The 19,343-nt window shown below is 46.1% G+C and overlaps 1 protein-coding gene across 2 annotated transcripts; it reads right to left on the reverse strand.

Annotated features, from left to right (window-relative positions):
- Positions 1–232: 232 nt before the first annotated feature.
- SPRY3 (sprouty RTK signaling antagonist 3) lies at positions 233–11,918 on the reverse strand. Of its 2 annotated transcripts, none has more exons than XM_080990028.1 (2): positions 11,801–11,918; positions 233–1,802 (listed from the first exon to the last, which is right to left on the reverse strand). In XM_080990028.1, the coding sequence occupies exon 2, from the start codon at positions 1,753–1,755 to the stop codon at positions 862–864; it is 894 nt and encodes a 297-aa protein (XP_080846154.1). In that variant the 5' UTR covers positions 1,756–1,802; positions 11,801–11,918; the 3' UTR covers positions 233–861. The 2 variants fall into 2 exon arrangements, with proteins under 2 accessions (XP_080846154.1, XP_080846155.1); XM_080990029.1 differs by lacking the exon at positions 11,801–11,918 and adding an exon at positions 4,625–4,811.
- Positions 11,919–19,343: the final 7,425 nt, after the last annotated feature.

Consider the following 19,343-nt stretch of genomic DNA (forward strand, 5'->3'; position numbering starts at 1 on the left):
TTGAGGGCTTGCTTTGTTTTAGGCTAGCAAGACTCTTTAAACTACCCCATTGTTGCTACAGTGAATGATGATTCCAACTTTTGCCACCCCTACAAAAAGTAAAGAGGTTTTACCCTAAATTGGTGAACCAACCTTCCTTCCTTCCTTTCTTTTAAAAAAGACACATAAGCTTTTGGGCTTTCTCCTCCTTTTAGGGAGGCTATCAACCCTCAACAGTCTTGCATCTCCCCAGCCAGGAACTACCGAAGGTGCCCATCCCACACTTGGCCCAGCTACCTTGCATTTGCTACAGTTTTGCTAGCCTCTCCCCCATCTGCAAATTGTGCATGGCAGAAGGAGCAGAATACAAGCCATAGGGATGGGTACCAGAAGTGAAAAAATAATGGGTTTTGTTTTTTGTTTTGTTTTTACAATAGACTGTTTCTCAGGCTATCATAGTGCTTGGGTGAAATACCCTTTTCCTTTCTGGTTTTGTTTTGTTTTTAAAACCCACCACAGGAGAGCAACTCATAAGGCATTCTGGAGGTCAGAATCCTGAGCCATCCTATAGCAAAACTACACCCTCCCCCCCCCCATCCACCACCACCAACCATGCTGATTTAGTGCATGCCTCAGCTTCCCACTCTACTTGTCCAATGTTGAGGACACATTAAAAGCCCTAGAGCCTGATCTTGCTCACAGGGACAATTTATATCTATCACGGAACAAGCTCCAAAGGGAGCTTGCATAGCTGGCTGGCTATTCCATCATTGCTTTGTTCCCAAGCTGTAAGATTCCAGCAGGGGAACCTGAAGGAACAACACAATGATGAAGAACAGCCGGGTGTTCCCCCCTCCCCCCCTGCCCACTTCCTGTGGGAAGTTATACTGGCTTGTCCAAAGTCTTAGGGAGAGTGGCTCCACTGGTTGTGGTGGAGATCTTCCTGCAGACAGTATTGGTGTGGTTCTGGCAGCGACAACCAGGCCGCTTAAAGGCATCGTAGCCCCACTGGCAAAGTTTGAGGCACCCCAAGGTGGGAAAGTAACAGCACAGGCAGGGCATGAACAAAGAGAGGAAACTCATGGCAGCCCAGCGGGCACAGCAGGATCCCGGGCCACAAGAGCAGGGGTCATCGGCACAGGTGTCCTCATCATCTGAGGAGCAGTGGTAGAAAATGCCCTTGACACAGCAGAGGCAAGTCCCATAGTCAATGAGGTTCTCTGGTGAGCAGAAGCAGCGCTTGTTGCAAAGCCAGCAAGAGGGCAAGCTGCGTGTCGCCATGCAGCGGGCACACTTGCAGCGGCCGCATTCCTCGCAGATGAAGAGGTGGCCAGCATGGGCGACATGAGGCTTCTCAGATGTCCCCTTCCGCAGCTCCTCAGGCTTTGGGTCGCCTGCTTGGGGCTGATTCCGGACAAGCGAGTGCCTAGAGTGCGATGGTGTGATGAGCCTCTGCTCTGAGGCTGTGGTGCTGTGGGAGATGGAGCTGGCAGTGCTGGAATGGCTCAGAGGCTGCTGGAGGGGTGGCTGGCCAGGCTGAAGGTCCTGGATGGTGGTGGGCACCAGGCGTTCCTGAGCCACCTCCTGCTTGTGGGCTGCTTGCGACTGGGATGGAGTGGAGGGAGCTTGCTTGGATGAGGCAGGTCTCTCCACGTAGTCATTGGTGGCACGGATGGCACAAATCTGGTCGATGGAAAGGACTTGCTGGAAATCCTCAGGCGCTGAAGCCATGGTGTCTTCAGAGCTGCGTTCAGTGGTGCTGGCCGGAAAGGGCATTCTGGGGAAGGATGAAGGCTCCAGTCAGCAGGGAACATCAGAAGGTCCTGCAGGAGAAGAAACAAAAGCAAAGGGGGGGGGGAGTCCACCCCACTGTTAAATCACAACAGTAAAAGACCAATTGAGACATTTTGTTGGGGCAGAGGAGAAATTGAGACATGTATGCTCTAGCAGCCTTTCTCAACTTTTGGTCCCCAAATGTTGTTAGACTGTCACATGGAAGATGGAGCAAGCTTGATTTCTCCTGCTCTGAAGATAGGACCTGAACCAATGGATTCAAGTTACAAGAGATTCTGACTAAACATCAGGGAGAACTTTCTGACAGTAAGAGCTGTTTGAATGGACTTCCCAAGGAGGTTGTAGACTCTCCTACATTGAAGGTTTTAAAGCAGAGGTTGGATGTTCATCTGTCAGGGATGCTTTAGCCGAGATTCCTACATTGCAGGAGATTTTACTAGATGGTGCTTGGGGGCCCTTCTGACTCTGCAATTCTATGATTCATCCCTGACCACTGGTCCAGCTAGCTAGGTATGGTAAGAGTCATAGTCCAGCCACATTTGGCAGCCCAACGTTGAGAAACGCTGTGTCTGGCTGATAGTCTTGGATCAGGAACTTTTATGGAGGGAGGGGTGGGACATGCATCTCTTGCAGTGGGCTGGAACTACCAATTAAAAAACAGCAAGGCACAGTTGGTACTCATGAAGAAATATTGTGCACATCAGGCAATTGTGCACATCAGGCAATTCGTTTTTTAAGCATTGCTATCACAGAATGTTGGGAGCCTCTGGAAATCTTGTGGCTTAAAATTGCAACCCTCCCTTTCAGGCAAGGTGGCACCTGGCTTGTACAAGGCATCTGATCTGAAAAACAACATGATCCCCTGATTCATCTACTACTTTGTGCACAGTGGGACTGGGTACTCTTTCCTTTACATGCCCATACAGCAGGTATGGGGAACTTTGGGCCCTCCAGATGCTGCTGAACTGCAACTCTTAACAGCCACAGTCAGCATGGCCATTGATCAGGGATGATGAGAGTTGCAGTCCAGTAGCATCTGGAGGCTCCTCATTCCAGCCACAGAGCAATGCCAACCTTCTCACAGTGTAGGAGACCCAGCCCATATCCCTACCACCATTTAATTCAGATTGATCCTTTCCAGAGAAAATCTGGCAAGGTTGGGGGGGGGGGAGGAAGTTGCCCACAACCCCATCTGCAATATCTCAACAACCCATCTGCAAACCAAGCCCATGCTAGAAGTGCCCTAGAATCCCCAGAAGACAGGGAGGGGGAGGGAGATTGAGAAAAAGTTATTCAGTATGGGGCAATAGACGGCTACTCAAACTAGGGTCCAGAACACCAAGGCTAGTAGAAGAAGAAAAATATCAATTTGGTTAATTTTTAATGCAAGCCCACCTAAAAGCCACACTTTCTGAAGTTATACTGGAACTGAAATGCAGCCATCCTTCAAAATTAACACTTCTCTGAATTTTGCACTGCAGTTCTCAGACCAAAATACATACATTAAGGGACAGTGTGCATAATAATGCAAGAACTGGTAACAATATAATACAACAACACAACATTAGGATAAATGGCTTGCAAAAATCTGTACAGCTGGCAAAATTACATATAAAAGTGTTATATTCAGAGAGAGAGAGAGAGAGAGAGAGAGAGAGAGAGAGAGAGAGAGAACATGGGTGAATTTTCAGGACTTTTAAAAAGCATGTCACAGGTTCATGCAGAAATTTGGAGAACTGAACTTATGACTAGGAAAATGAGAAATGAATAGAGTCATCCATCCCTACCCATGGCTCTCAGGAGCCAAGACAAAATCATTGTAGGGGGCTATTTATGCTTTAAGCCAAAAAGTCCCACACTGGCTATTCTTCCCTACAATTTTAGGAGTCTCTCCCTCCTTAGAGAAGGGGACTGGTCTTTCCCCCCCATTTTTAAGGTCGGCAAACTAGTCTCTATATAGGCAAGTGAGTCAATGAAGCCAGAGAAACTGGTAACAAATGCTGCCTGAGCAGGATGAAACGAGGAAAAGAGCAGTGGGAAGATTGATTTTTGTTAGCCAGGTCGACCTTGAAGAAGAGTGAAGATCAAGAGCCATCTTCCTTTGATTGCTAAAAGCCAGCACTACTTTGGGTGTTCCTCCTGCCAAAGGGGAAAAAACAGCTAGCCCAGATTCATTTAAAGCAAAGTTGAGCTTCCAGGCAAGGCAAGATGAGCTTGGAAAGAGTTGTAGGATTAGGTGGGGGGAGTGGAGGTGGCAGGTGTGAAGATAAGAGGGACCAGAGCTTTCTTTGAATCAGGCCCATGTGTCATAATGTGTCTTCAACAACTGAGCATGTGCAGAAGGCTTCCTTTTTTTTACCAGAGTAAACACAGGAACTTTAAATACACAGGAACCTTAAATATACAATACAGGAGAGGGAATTGTAATGACTGCCAGATTTACCATACATTTAAAGCACATGGCTTCCCCTGAATAATCCTGGAGACTGTAGTTTGTTAAGAGTGCTGGGAATTGTAACTCTGTGGGGGGTGAACTACAGCTTCCAATATTCTTTGGGGATGCCAGGTGCTTCAAATGTGCTCTAAATGTATGGTGTGCAGGTTACCATGCCCAAAAAGGGTGAAGGGTGCTACCTCACCAACAACATGTGCTTTATGTTTTCAGCTCAGCATTTTCTTTGCAACACATTCTCCATTAGGAAGCCAACATCAGGGGTCAGCATTATTGGGTATCCATCAAACCCCACTCACACAATTCCCTGGGCCTCCTGGCTACTGCTCCTTGTGGTTTCTGCCTGTTCACTCCCTTTCGCCAAACAAGCAAGCAGTGGGAAGAGTAAAGAGCACATACCTTGGTTCACTCCTGCTGGAAAATGGTACAATCGCTGACCACAGAGAGTGGCAACAAGTGGATAATAGCGTCTATGGTGAGGTGTGAACTCAGAGGGGGAACCCACGGCAAAGGACCATTTTCTTTAACAGCATCTTTTCTTTCCCTACATTCAATATTTCTACACCCTCATTTCTCCCCTCCCCTTTTCTTCTTTTTCTTTTTCTTCTCCATTTCCGTTCCTTTCACACACACGCAACACCCCCCCCCCCTCATGCTCACCAAGTTTGGCAGGCAAAGAGCACAAGGCTTTCACTCTTCAAGAAATTCATGGCAGTAAAGCTCCTGGATGCAGCTGGGTGATGCAGCATGGCTGGCTGGCTGGCTGGCTGCAAGAGGCTGAGAAAAGCAATACCAGCTCCATCATGCACCTCTAAGTCCAGGGAGGAGGAGGAGATGCCATGATGTGAGTTTCCTGGAAGACGTTGAGTTGTAAATATTTCCTATGCAAATTGAGGCATTTTGCTTCGGAGTGTGTGTGAATTCTGCTGGCCTGGAGTGTGATCTAATTTAGCATGCTTTTATTTTACTTGTATTTAGGAAACCAGAGTTTAAAGCTCTGAATTTGCCAAGCTTGCCTAATATTGCTTTTGCAATTGGCACCCATTAATTGTTGCTTATGAACATGTGAAATGGAATTTTTTCTATGGAAAAACAGTGCACTGGGAAATTTTCTACCACTGGATACAGCAACATTGTCTCATTCCCCATACCCATTATACATCACTCTTCTCATGATTGTTCAGGAAAGAGCTGCAAGCATTTGGTATGTAGAGTTTATCTGTTGGACTATAAACAGACAAGGAGAGAGCCATAGTTACCTGCAGGGCTCTGCTGAAGTACACCCCCATTCTGGATGGTGGTGGAAGCATCTCAGTGCCAGAGCAGCCCTCCTCAACCTGGTACCCTCCAGATGTTTTGGATTACCACTCCCATTGTCCTTAACCATTGATCAGGCTGGCTCTGGCCAATGAGGGATGTAGTCCAACAATATCTGGAAGGCTTCCAGGTTGAGGAAAGTTTTGCTTATGCATAGAAGCTAAAACAGGCATTGCACAAAGGGCAAGGTCCTCCTTGTGCAAAGGAAAAGGGTTATCTCTCTCCATATGCATATTGGGGAATTTGCATGGCTTTGTTCCTGCTTGCAAAACCCAGCATGTTTTTACCTATTCCTCCAATGGAGGATTTGCCCCACTTTCACAATGCTGACATGGACCTTTTCTTAAATCAGCTTCCCATGCAAGATTAAAAATCTACATTGACTACTACAGAGTGCATACTATTTCTTTTCTGTATTCTGCCTCATGTTGACAAGCTGCATTAAGTACTGCTAGCTGGCAGAGAGGGGAGAAAGAGGCACATGTAAACTCTTTCTGTGAAGACTGCAAATCCAATACCCTCTTACCTGGGAGTCAGTGCCCCCTATGGCATGTATAGGACTGTATTGTTAGCATGAGATGCATTCCAGCAGAAAGGCACAGTGAAGAGGAAGCTAAGCTAAATGGGTAGCTAAGCCCTGCCTCTGGCACAAGTATGAACTTCGGATCAGGTGCTTCAGAGAGTGAGTTGGTGCAGTGGTTAGAGTTTTAGTCTAGGACCTGAGAGACCAGAGTTCAAATCCTCATTGAGTCATGAAGCCCACTGGGCGACGTTGGGCCAGTCACTGTTCTCTCAGCCTACCCCACAGGGTTGTTGTGGAGATAACATGGGAAGGAGGGAGAACTATGTATGCTGCCTTGAACACCTTAGAGGAAAGGTGGGATATAAATGTAACAACGACAACCACAACCATCACAGTGAAATGAGCTCAGAGCAATACAGCCAGCAAGAGCAGGCTTGCCTGACTTGGAACCTCACAGCCCCTATTCTGGGCCAGAAGTGCAATGCTTGATCTGGTTGACAACCAATCTTATCAACCAGGATTCCCCCCCCGCCGCAAAAAAAGCTGTATATAGATGCAAGTAAAATCTCCTATTCATCTGGGTTGGTCAGACATATCGCTAACTCTCCAAGTAGCCTACCTCACAAGGCAATTGCAAGGATGATTTTTTTTTTTTTAGCTGAAAAGCTGTTTGTTGGGCATGGGTTCAATGCCACAACTTTGAACCAATAAGCACCATTCTGTAGTCCTGCAAATTTACACTGCACAATCTGAAACTTCGAACAGGATGCACAGACAGGACTCAGCAGATTGGGTAGCCTGAGAATCTTCATTTTTTGTTAAGCAATGAAACACACAGTGCTTCTAGTCCTTAAGACCACCAAGGGAGGTTTGAATGCACAATTTCAGCTTCTCTCAGCATAGAATTTCAGCCACCAATGTGCAGATGGCCCAGCTGAGTGGTGGAGACCATGCTTTTCACACAGCAGGTACCTGGTTCCACCCCCAGCATCTCCCGATAGGGAAGGGGAAGGTCCTCAAAGCCACTGCCCACCAGTGAAGATGATACTGAACTATATGGATCAATGGTCTGGCTCCGTATAAGGCAACATCTTAAATTTCCAGAAGCACAACCTTTCCGTAAAAGCTATTATTCACATGCTGGCCTATTTGAGCCCAAATTTTGACCAGACAACCTTTAGGACCCAGCAAGATTTTCCAGCACCAAACAGGATTGATGGAGGGAGGGGAGGGAGGGAGAAGATGAAGAAGAGAGAAAAGAGGATTGAATGACAATAAATTGTTTGCCATTCCGGATGCGATGAATCCAATCCAGCCGGCAGGAGGGACTGAAATAGATACTGCAGTGAAGGGAAAAGGGGAGAGAGGCAGAGAGGGTGAATAGAAAGGAGTTGGCAGCCGCAGCAGCTGAGTGGGGAAGCCACACTACAGAGCAAGCCATTGAAAAAGGATGGCAAAGCAGCGCCTGACAGACAAGAGGAGCTAATGACCCCCTTCGCTCTTCGGCAGAAGGCAAGTCACACACCTCTGCCAACCAGCTATCATGATTCCCCGACACCAAAGTGAAGAAGCAAGGTGGAAAGCAAGTTTAAGTGTAGCCCTCCCAATTTACAAAAAAAGGCTTCACTCAAGCCATGACTCAACTCGGGGACGTATTTCCTCCTTTGCCACCCCACAGAGCACCTGGACACTTTAAAGAAGAAGAAGAAAGTGCTTCTGACTGTACTCCCCATCATTTCTTGTGATGCTCAGCCCAACACACCCACAAGATATTGCACAGAAGGGCACACATCGTGCAGTTTCATGGCAGGCTTAGTAAATCCTTGTGCAGCCTTGATTTTTACAAACCGAGGCAATGAGTGTGGACACTGGAGCAGCCATTTCATATGCTACCCAAATACTGTCCAGCAAAGATGATTTGTTGGCTGGGCTGCAATTTTGATTTAGCCCTAGGTTAGATTTGCTCACCCTAATGTTAGTCCCCACAGATCTATGGGGCAGCTGGAAACTGGCAATTCATTGTTCCTACACAGATCAGGAGAAGGGGAGAGAAAGTGATCATTTCCCCAGATGTTAACCCCAAAACTAAAATCATCCAGGGAACTATTTATCCCATCCCAATTTTTCATGAAGACTACTGTTACCTTATCACTAGAAACAAATGAATAAGCAGTTAATCTTCTGTGCCAGTGGAAGAGTTGGTCCAAGAAGAAGATATACACTTTTGATTTACACAAAATGCTTCTATTTAGGCAGAACTGATAAGCAGTTTGTTTGTTTTCTTCCTGAAACAGGGAGATTGACATGGATTTGAGTGTGAATATTCAGATACAGACAGGTTGGAGCCTGCACATAAAGCATTTCCTTCCATTCAAGCACACAAGCCACATGCATGCATATATATAATTGTTCTCCTTATTCAACTCTATTCAACAAGATAGCCCTGCTTTATCCCAGGAGCATCTTTTCCAGCAGCAACCTGGTCCCATCCAGGAGGGTGTGGCCTAATTAAAAAAGAATTTGGATTTTTAAAACAATACTGATCTCTCTTGTGTGGGGTGGATACCTGTGAACTACAGGGCTAAAGAATGCTAGTTGCAGCTTCAAAGGTCCTCAATGAAATGCTTGCCTCAGTCACAAACTCACAAGTGCTGCAATCTTATCCCAAAAGCAGACCCCAGTGAACATAGGAAAACTTACTCCTGGGCTCACCTGCACTGAAGGTTCCTTGGAACCACCACATCACAGCCTCAGCCCCCCACCTGCCATAGGGAGTAATGCTACTTGCCTACCTTGCAAGGCTTTGCAAGGATTTCTCAGTGCCATGCCTGCAAAGCAATTTTAGCACCTGCAATATGCAATACAAATACTATGTAGTTAAAGCATTATTAATGGGCAGCAACTCCATCAAGCTGCTGTAATGGCAAAGGAGTTAAGGAGTAAAAGATCTTTCAGTAACTGGAAGCCTTTTGGCTAGCCAGAAATAACCAGTCTGCCTACCCTCTCACCCCAATTAAGGAGGCATGCCAATTTCCTTGCTTAATTTCTTTTATTATTTTCCAACACATCCCTCGCCCATGGAATTTAAATTATCCAGGTGTGTTACTGCTAACAAGTTCCCCTTTGCCTCATCAAGCATTCTTGCATCCTTTCATCACCACCCTTGATGGTTCAATCCCTCCTCCCCCAGCCCCAGTACTGAATCTCCTCCAGTCCATCAGCCCCCTTTCAGGTTTTGCTTCCCAGCTGCCTGTAGGAGTTAGGAACACAGGAGGATGCCTTCTACAACTGGTCCACCTATCTCTGCACGGTCCACACTGGCAAGCAGCAGCACTGCCTGAAGATGCTGGGGATTGAATATGGGGCATTCTGCATTCAAAGCATGTGCTCTGCTATTGAATGAGTTCAGCCCTTTCCCTAAATGAGTTCATGATCTCCTAAAAAAAAAAAAAAAAAAAAAGAACAAGGAAAGCCCCACATCTACACCTTTTACCAGATCACATGTCACTTGCTGCAGCTGGCAGCTCTAATCAGGTATGCTGTTTGATACCATGCGTCTCCAACCCTAATTATCCCTCAAATCCTACTCTAGCTACAATGGACATAATAAACATCACATACATGTCATCCCCTGCTCCTCCAAAAAAACCTGTTCTCCCTTCTCTGGCACATCTAACACCTCCCCAAGTTTATGTTTTCTGGATATGAACCCTCCATCACTCCTGCAAATAATTTAAAAGGGCAGCATTGCTAACCAGACCAAGGAGCCCCTCGTTCAAACATTCCCTTTCCAGTAGTTGATAGCCAACACAGCTTGAAAGCTTTTAAGCTTCTAAGAGGCAAGGTCCCTTCCATTTGTGGTTTGCCTCAATCATTTGATTTTCAGAGGTATACTGCTTCTGAACTTGGAGGTTTCACGTAGCTACCACAGTGAATAGCCGTGGAGACTTCCATCACCCGTGACTTTGCCCAACCCTTTAACACATGCACACACATATATAAATGGCTATTTTTGAGCACTTTGACCAAAAGTGAATCTGCCAAACTAATCTGGGGGAAATGAAGGCATGGCAAAGACTATTATTAGGGGAGCAAGAATTTTGTTATGCAATATACAGCAGTTTTGGGTTGAAGGTAGGTGGGAATCGACTGCACAATTTTCAGCAGGTCTGCAAGGATTTTCAGCTCCTAATATTTACCTAACAATTAGTGAACCTGAACAATAGAGGTGGTGAACCCTCTTGGGGGGGGGGGGTATTTTGCTAAACACTTCTTTTTAGCCTCAGTGTTCCTCACCTGTGAAACAGGAGCATTAAACCAGATCCTGGTGCAGATTGTACAATTCTGTGTTAACTCAGATGCAGATTTGCAATGTGTGAATCATGGGTGCAGGAGATAAATGGCTTCCCCACACACCTTTTTGCGTATGGCTCCCACACCCCCTTGTCACAATTTTGTAGCTACCTCTGGTTGGCGGACCTCAGTAGTCTAACAAAAATACATTAGTAGATCCCACAATCCTGAAGTCTCAACAACTCCGTACTCTTTCTAAATATACCTTAATATACTGTGGTGGAGAGGGGCGGGGGAATGAACAGGATAGGCAGTTCCGAAGCCCCATTAAGCCGAACAAGCAGGAGTTCCCCCCAACCAGCACATTTTGGCTTACCGAAGTGAAGCAATACACATTTACCCTCTAAAGAGGGGGTTGCATAGGGCCCCTGCGTCCAGAGTCTGAAATTACCTACCACTGCCCACCCCCGTTTAATGGATTATTAACTAATTATTAATCGTGTTAACGTTATCAATTATTTTATCCCAGGAGGGAACCGAGCCCCTCCGGTCGAGAGAAGCCGCTTTTCTAAAAGTGGCAGTTCTGCGGGGACGTCAGGTTTGTTCCATCACATAAGAAGAAGCTGTTCCGAGACAGCACTCTATCGCCGACCCCTGCATCAAAGAGCGACCCCGCCCAGCCAACGAATAGATCGTCCACAGATACATACAAGCAACTCTACCCTGAGACGAGGCAACACAAATCAAGGTCGCCTTCCCCCCACCCCGCATTCACAAAGAGATCCCTTCCAACAACTGAAATATCTTATCATGTCTTTACTGGCTAGGTACCTCCTGCCTCGCCCCATTCCATCCCCGCCAGGCCCCCCTCAAAGCGTGCCCAGGGCGATCCCCCAGGCCAGGCAGGAAGAAACGATCCGGCGGCTGCCCGATTATGGGTCAGAGCGCCGTCGAGTCCCGCCTAGGCAGGAGCCCGGCGCCACGCTGCTGCCTTAAGCAACTCTTCGCTTCGGGAAGCTGCTGCTGCTGCTGCCGCCGTTTCTTGAAGAGACAAGAGAGGAACACCCGCCGCTCCTCCAGCAGCAAAGCTGATGGATCTGAACAGGGGCCGCGACTGTCAGCCAGCGCGACCCATGCTCGCCCAACAGCCGCTGCTTAACCTTCCTGATGAGGAACTCTATTGAACGCGAAAGCTCTCGCGTCAGGCAAGAAGGGAAAAGCGACGCTCCCTCCCAACACCTGGAGGAGCGCGGAGCATCCCTCGCCGCCGCCACCAGCACCCCGTGTAAAAAACACAGGACCTCTCCGTGGCGCAGGTGCTGGGGGTAAGAAAGAGATCGCAAGTTGCGCCGGCACTCCCTTGGTACCGATAAACCCTTCAGAGTAGGACGCGGAAGAAGGTTGGATGGCTCCATCCATCCATCCCTTCCGCGGGCACTCACCTCGACTGGGATGCAAGAGCTGTTATCAGATGCGCTCCCGCGGACTCCATCCAAGGGACGCCCTGGGGAGAAGCCGCGTCCGTGGTTTTAAGTACAGTCGCCGGGAGAGCGACCGGAGACGTTCCGGATGAAACAAGGCAAGACCCCTCCTTCGGGGCGGGGCGAGTCTCCGAAGGGGCGGGCTCTGGTTACAGCGCGTGGAGCTGTTTTTGTGAATGTAGCCGCTCTAGCCTGCGCGCTTGTGAATGGAGGGAGCAAGAGGGGGCGGGGCGGGTTTTTAGCTCCTCCCCCTGTTCTCCCCCCCACCTTCCCTGCTCTTCCTTTCCCGTAGCTCTTAATGCTACCCAAGTGGCGTCATCCAATTGAAATGGAATCGGCCCATTAGACGTCCCTAAAGGGATCTCGCTGCTGCTTGCCCGCTGATTCCAACCAGCCTTGCAGCAGAGAGTGAAAGAGAGGCGGTGGAGGAAGCAGCTTCAAGAGCTCAAACCAACCTCTCTACAACCCCAAAATCCAGAAGCTCTAAAATCCAATGTTCAATTTTGGAACATAGCAAGTGTTGTTTTTTTTGGCGGGCTTGCCTCTGAGCATGTACAGAGCCCCTCTCCTGAGTCATTAAAACTAATCTGAGTGGTTGAGGGAAAGGCTTCTAGGATGACTTATTTTAAGAAAAGAGAAATTCCGTCAACACTCTGCCTATCCTCAGAACTTGAGTTCTCAAAAGGCATTTTATTAGAAGTTATCCCAGTTTTCTAGGAAGTTAGGCACTCATACCCTGGTACCTGGTTGCACCTTCCATAACCTGCTTTCAGTGGCATAGGTCACATCTGCCTCACCTACAGTAAAAATAAAAGGTGAGAGTACTTCTGAGCTTACACAGAGTTCCATAGGTCTATGCAGAAATCACACCTAAAATTAAAAACAGGAGGAGAAATTTCCATCTGTTTCAGAGGTATGTTCACATACATTCAACAAGTGTGCAGAGTGTTTACCTGTGCACACAGCAGTTGAACTGCCCAAATCAAAAAATGTACTCTATCCACATAAACCTGTAATGTGTGAACAGGAGACCTTCCAAGGCAGGCTTAGAAATGCAGTATTTCTGTTGTTAGCATTTCAGTGCTGGATCTGGATGATATCAGTATCTAACATCCTTACAGCTGGCATCAGGAATGCAGCTGGGACACTTGTCTTCCTAGAGAGATTATCTCTGGCAGCATCTTTTGAAAACCAGCAGGGTTTGGCTCTGCAACCAAGAAGGCCACCCAAAAAAAATATATATATCACATTTATCTTAAGACATTTTCACATGTGGCACCCAAAAAACATTTCCACAACTTTGTGCCTAAAGTACACTGTTTGTGCAATATGTTTGTGAATAACAGTGCTGTGGGAGGCAAACCTACTGTTCATTCTACACGGTGCATGTTTTAACAGTAGCATTGCTATGTGTTCACACAGGCACCCAAATAGGCACCATTCTTTATATTTTGTGTGAAACAGCCTGCAACAAAATGTCATCCTCTCCTTTATTTATTTAATTAGAGCATTTGTACTACCCACTGTTCAACCAAAAAGGCTCTTATAATAGCTTGTGTACAATAAATTAAAACAAGACAATCTAAGAAACATGATACATAAGAGGAAAAGGGACAGGGGAGGAAGAGGGGAAAGGCACACTCAGCCGTAAGCAAGTATGCTCATAAACTCTACTGTATTCAGTGGAGTTTTCTTTCAGGTACTTGTGCAGAGGAATGTTGTCAATGTGCAGTTTTACAGTTCAGTCCTACTCCTCTCTGTTATTATTAGCATTAGTATTAACATTGTCTATATGTTGCCATCTCTATAGATAGTACTTTACAAAGAACAGGTGTGACAGATCTCTGACCCAAGGGGCTTGCAATCTACAATATATTCAGGGAAACCACAGAGAAACTGGGGAAATGGAGGCATGTCAAGAATAAGGACCGTATTGTTGAATAAACTCATTACACAAGTGGGAGCCAGAGTAAGGATTCCTGTGAGGGCAATAGAGACTGATCCTCTCCTTCCCCCAATGTGCATATTTACCATCCCCAAAGCTCCTCTAGAGGAGCCTACAAAACAGATTAGAGGGCACACAGGGAGAGGAGAAGGAAAGAATGCTCAGTCCTGTAAGGAGAATTCTGGAATACCCTTTTAGAAGGATATTGACAAGCTCGAATGTGTGCAGAGGAGGGTGACTAAGATGATCAAGGGTGTGGAAACCAAGCCTGATGAGGAATGGTTGAGGCAGCTGGGTATGTTTAGCCTGGAAAGGAGGAGGCTGAGAGGAGATATGGTAGCCATATTCAAATATCTAAAGGGCTGTCACATGGAAGATGGAGCAAGCTTGTTTTCTCCTGCTCTGGAGGGTAGGGCTTGAACCAATGGCTTCAAGTTACAAAAAAGGAGATTCTGACTACACATCAGGAAGAACTTTCTGATAGTGAGAACTGTTCAGCGGTGGAATGGTCTCCCTTGGGAGGTTGTGGACTTCTTCATTGGAGGTTTCTAAGCAGAGGTTGGATGACCATCCATCATGGATGCTCTAGTTGAGACTCCTGCACTGCAGAGGGTTGGAGTAGAAGGCATTCTCCAGATAGCTCCATTGGTAGAACATGAGACTTTTAATCTGAGTTGTGGGCTCAAGCCCCATTTTGGGCAAAATATTCCTTCATTGCAGGAAGTTGGATTAGATTATCCTTGTGGTCCCTTCCAACTCTACAATTCTGTGATTCTATGATTAGGACCCTTGGGGTCCCATACAATACTACAATTCTATGATTCTATGATAATTATATTATGACCATCCCAAAAAACCAAAGTGCTGCACCAACGAGCACAAAACAACCCCTCTGTAGTGCCACAAATCCAACTCAATGGTGTAATGTTGGAAAGTGTTGATCACTTCTCCTACCTGGGCAGTTATCATTCCGACACTGATGCAGAAATCCAGTATCACCTGAGCTCTGCAAGTGCAGCTTTCTCCTGATTGAAGAGCAGGGTGTTTGAGGACGGGGATATTCACAAGGAAACCAAAGCACTTGTTTACAAACCTATTATACTACCAACCTCTACTAACCTTACTGTATGCTTGTGAAGGGTGGACCACTTATAAATGCCATCTCCAACTCCTCAAAAGATTCCATCAACAGTGGCTCCAGAAAATTTTACACATCACTTGGGAAGACAGGTGAACTAATGCCAGTGTACTGGAAGAAGCAAAGATCACCCGTGTCAAAGCAATGATTCTTCAACATCAACTTCATTGGACTGGTCATGTTGTTCGGATGCCTGATTATCGTCTTCTGAAGCAAATACTCTATTCCGAACTTAAAAATGGAAAGTGTAATGCTGGTGGTCAACAAAAGTGGTTTAAAGACTCTCTCAAGACAATTTTTTAAAAATGTAATATAAACACCAACAACTGGGAAACACTGGCCTGCAAGTGCTCCAGTTGGAGAACAGCCTTTGCCAAAAGTGTCATGGACTTTGAAGACGCGCAGACTCCTGCCCAGAAACCTAAGCCCCCACTGGAAAGACTTGTGGATCCAGAATTGGCCTCCACAGTCACTTATGGATTCACTGTTAAGACCGTGTTCATGGAAGAAAATCTTACTCTGCTACGAGTGATCATCAAAGAAGAAGAAGATATCATGACTGATGGAGTCATAGCCTTAGAACTCTGTTGAATACAACCCTATGAGATTAGATCATAATGCATACTCTGTCTTAGTTACAATGGGAATTGGAAAAATGTTGGGAGAGGTCTCTCTATCCATCCTTTGCATCTCTCCATGGGCCACACTCCTCACCAGTTCTGCCTTTGCCTTCCTTGACTACTTTTACCTGATTGGCATATTGCTCTCAACAATGATAACACCTATTGCACCCCTGGAAAGAGAGGTGTGTGTGTGTGTGTGTGTGTGTGTGTGTGTGTGTGTGTATAAACCCCTTTGGTGTTTGTGCCCAAGGTAAGAATCCCATCTACTGCCCAAACCACTTTTGTCGTTGGTCCTTGGTCCTTTTGTTGTTGGTTCCATCCCATGTGGGAATGTGGCCTTCAGGTTAAAAAATAGCTCCCCGCTGGTGAAATAGGGAGGTGTCCCACAGGACTTCTGGAACAGTTAAGCTTTAGCGAAGGAAATAAGGGAGGTAGTTGCCTAGAGCAATTTCAGGAAGTGGTTGGAGGAATTATGGCAACAACAGAAAATGGGAGGCATCATCTCAGGAAGCAGAAGACCTTTGGCTGGCTCAGGGTAGTAGAGCTGGAGGAGGGAAGGTCACAGGAAGGGACATGTCAGGAAATAAGGTCAGGGAGATAAAAAAGGGGCAAAGCCATTGAGAGCTTTCGAGAGGAGGACAGGAATATTGTGTAGGAGCCAGGAGCGGATAGGAAGCCAGTGAATGGGTTTAAGAAGCGTGGGGGGAACAGGGTCAGAGTGACAAAAACGGTAAATATTTTTGCCGGAGTGCATGAAGGTGAGAAAACAGAAGACCAGAGGGAGAAAAAACAAGAAATTTCCACTGAAGGGATAGAGATTAAGGGTTGTCTGTAGTGTCCTCATTTTTGTAACATAATGTTTACTTAGAAGTAAAGCCCCATGGAGTTCAATGGGACTTGGGTTCTGATAAGCAATCTTTCAAACACACTTGCTGGCTGCCCAAGTATACTTAAGCTTGGAGAAAAAGCTAACAAATCAAGCGAGGCTTCACTTTGAACAGACTTCCATACGATTGTCTAGAACAGATAAAATTTCTATAAATTTTGCTAAGCAATGTAATGTGTATTTGTGTAATGTTCATGAAAACACAGCTACCAGGGGGAAGCGAGCCTCAAGATGCACATATTAATGAAAATAACATACAAAAATGCATTATAATAGTGAAAAGTGCTTGCCAAAGTGTACATATTAGGCAAAATGCCATACGAAATGTGGACTGTAGGAGAAATTTGCTTTTAAATTAATTCTCACAAGCAGCTTTTTGTAATATAAGCAAATAATTAAATGTGATCTGCTGTAAAGATGTGCAGAACTGAACCTAAGATTGGGGGGGGGGGATGAGAACCAGACTGAAGCTGACCAATTTGCTTTTCCTAATTTTTACCACAGTCTTTTTAATCAGGGATGAGAATATCTCATCCACTCCAGGCATGCACAGTAGTCAGGGATGACGGAAACTGTAACCCAACAACACATGAAGTCCCATAGGTTCCCCATCCCTGTAAATCAGGAATGGGGAAGCTGTGGCCCTCCAGATGTTGTGAGGCTGCAACACTTGCTGTCACTGACCACTAGCCATGCTGGCTGGAGCAGATGGGAGCTGAGAGTCCAGCAGCATTTGGAGGGCCACAGATTCCCCTCCCCTGCTGTAAAAAGAAGCCCACCTTCGTTTTTATTGAATCCCATGACTCTTAAAACAGGAGCTTTTGAAAAAGCTACCTAAAACGAGAAACAGTGAGTAAAACTGGGCAGTAGCTATGAAAATCCCCCTTTTTTTCAAATGATGACTGCATTTTGTTTTGGGAAGTGCAGGCTTCATAGATTTGCCTTCAAATGCAAACAGAGCCAAATGTTCCGTTCTGTCCCTAGTTTAAATAAGGTGACCCAAAGAAAATAATTTTATTGTTAATTCTAAATAACAATTTTAACAACGAAACGATTTAAATTGTACGATTCCCCCAAACCAATCTCATGATTAGGTAGGCTGGCTTGATCTTTGACATTTCAATGTTAACAATTCCCTTTGCTCTATTTTCATTTTGTTTCAGGAGAGGAATGCAGGGGTGGGGGAAGACAATGCAGTTAATTTTGGAGCAAAGAATCCTCCCTACTTCCAAGTTTCCTTGTCAGACTAACAAGGGAAAAGGAGAGCATATAGCTATTTCCGAGATCCATTAGCTTGCTCTTTCCCCTCGCCCACAGCCCCACAGCCTCTCCATTTACCTTCCAGACTCACCAACTCTGGTTCTGCCTTTCCAGTCCAATAATTAACTGCCATGAATCAGCTCAAATGCTCTGGGGATGGGTTCATCTTCTGCCATCACCACACCATAGACAGCAGGGGAAAAAGGGGTGGATGGGGCTTTTAACACCTTTTCTGACCTGGTAGCCTTGCTCAGAGACAGTGGAATTGTTACCATTCCAAGGTCTTTTGCAAGTGGCTCCAGATCTCCTGCTCCTTCTTTAAAAGAAAAAAAAAAAAAACCCCACAATCTGTTTTACTGTGCTGTTAGGGTGCCTGGGTGCACTACTGAGACAGCTCTTGAGGAAGAACTACAGCCTCTCATGAAGGAGAGTAGCTCAGTGGCAGAGCATCTCCCTGGAACACGCAAAGTTCCATGTTCGGTCATTGGCATCTCCAGGCATGACTGGGAGTTTCCCATGCCTTGAGACCTTGGACCTTGAGACCTTGAGACTGACAGTCAGTGTTGACTATACTGAGCTAGAGGCAGCTTCCTTCGTTCCTATGGTCATCCATCATGTTAATTAACCAAGGGCGTCTGTACTAATAAATTAGCACGTGCCACTTTTGTGCATATTTGTTTCAGAGGCCTGTGACTCAGTGCCTACCGGTGCTTATCAGTGCCCGTGCCCCCAAATATTTGAGCAAGGCAAGCCGCAGAGTGGTATGGGGAACTTTGCACTTACTCTTTGAAGGGCTTGTGCTAGCTATGTACTGCTGTAAATCAAAACAGCTTCATAGTCTCATCCTCCCCTTTTCCTCTTTAACACATTCTAGGTGTGAGCCTTACCCTGGAGCTAGGCACTTCTTTTACCTTTAGAAACAGTCAGGCAGGGATTTTAATTACAAAGCTCATTTTCGGGAGGCACAAAGGTCTTGAATGGGAGGAGGCAGTCCCTGGCAGCAGGATGTAGGTGCCATGGTGTCTGAACCATTGTGATAGCTTGCCCAAGGAAGAAGATGCTGCCCAGGTCTTCTCTCTTTTTGCTACGGTTCAGCATGTCCTGATCCACCAGCGCAAAGGAGGGCTTGTGGGAGTGGTTGGGTGCAGGTGCACCAAAGAAGGATGCCAAAAATGCCAGAGTAATCACTTCAAGTGCTTTATTAAAAGAAAGGTGTAGACTTACAACAAATCAGCATGACAGGTCTCCCAGCCTCTACAGATACAATATCTGCAGCGAGGGAAGAGATTGTCCACACCCAAGCAAATGTTTATACATTCTTTAAATACAAAGCACCAAACATCACTTTGCCCAAGACTTCCCATCATTAAACCTGACTAGATGAAGGCATAGGTGGCACAAAACCAAATCTTACAGGTAGTTTTCCTTTCTGGGTCAGAGTCCAGTACCCCAAACTCCACAGATAAGGGCAACATCAAAGGAAGCCAATTAGCTTATATCAAAGCGAGTGAAGATTAACATATTTCAGCTCATTGTTACGACATCTACCAATTAATTGTGGGGTTATTTTGACTACCAAGATGGCGTTTGCAGAGCTTCCAGAGTTTCCAGTTCACCTTTGTTTCAACACAAAGCACCACCATTACAAATGG

The sequence above is a fragment of the Podarcis pityusensis genome (genome assembly GCF_964106645.2).
Source record: "Podarcis pityusensis genome assembly, chromosome: Z".
NCBI classification, from domain to species: domain Eukaryota; kingdom Metazoa; phylum Chordata; class Lepidosauria; order Squamata; family Lacertidae; genus Podarcis; species Podarcis pityusensis.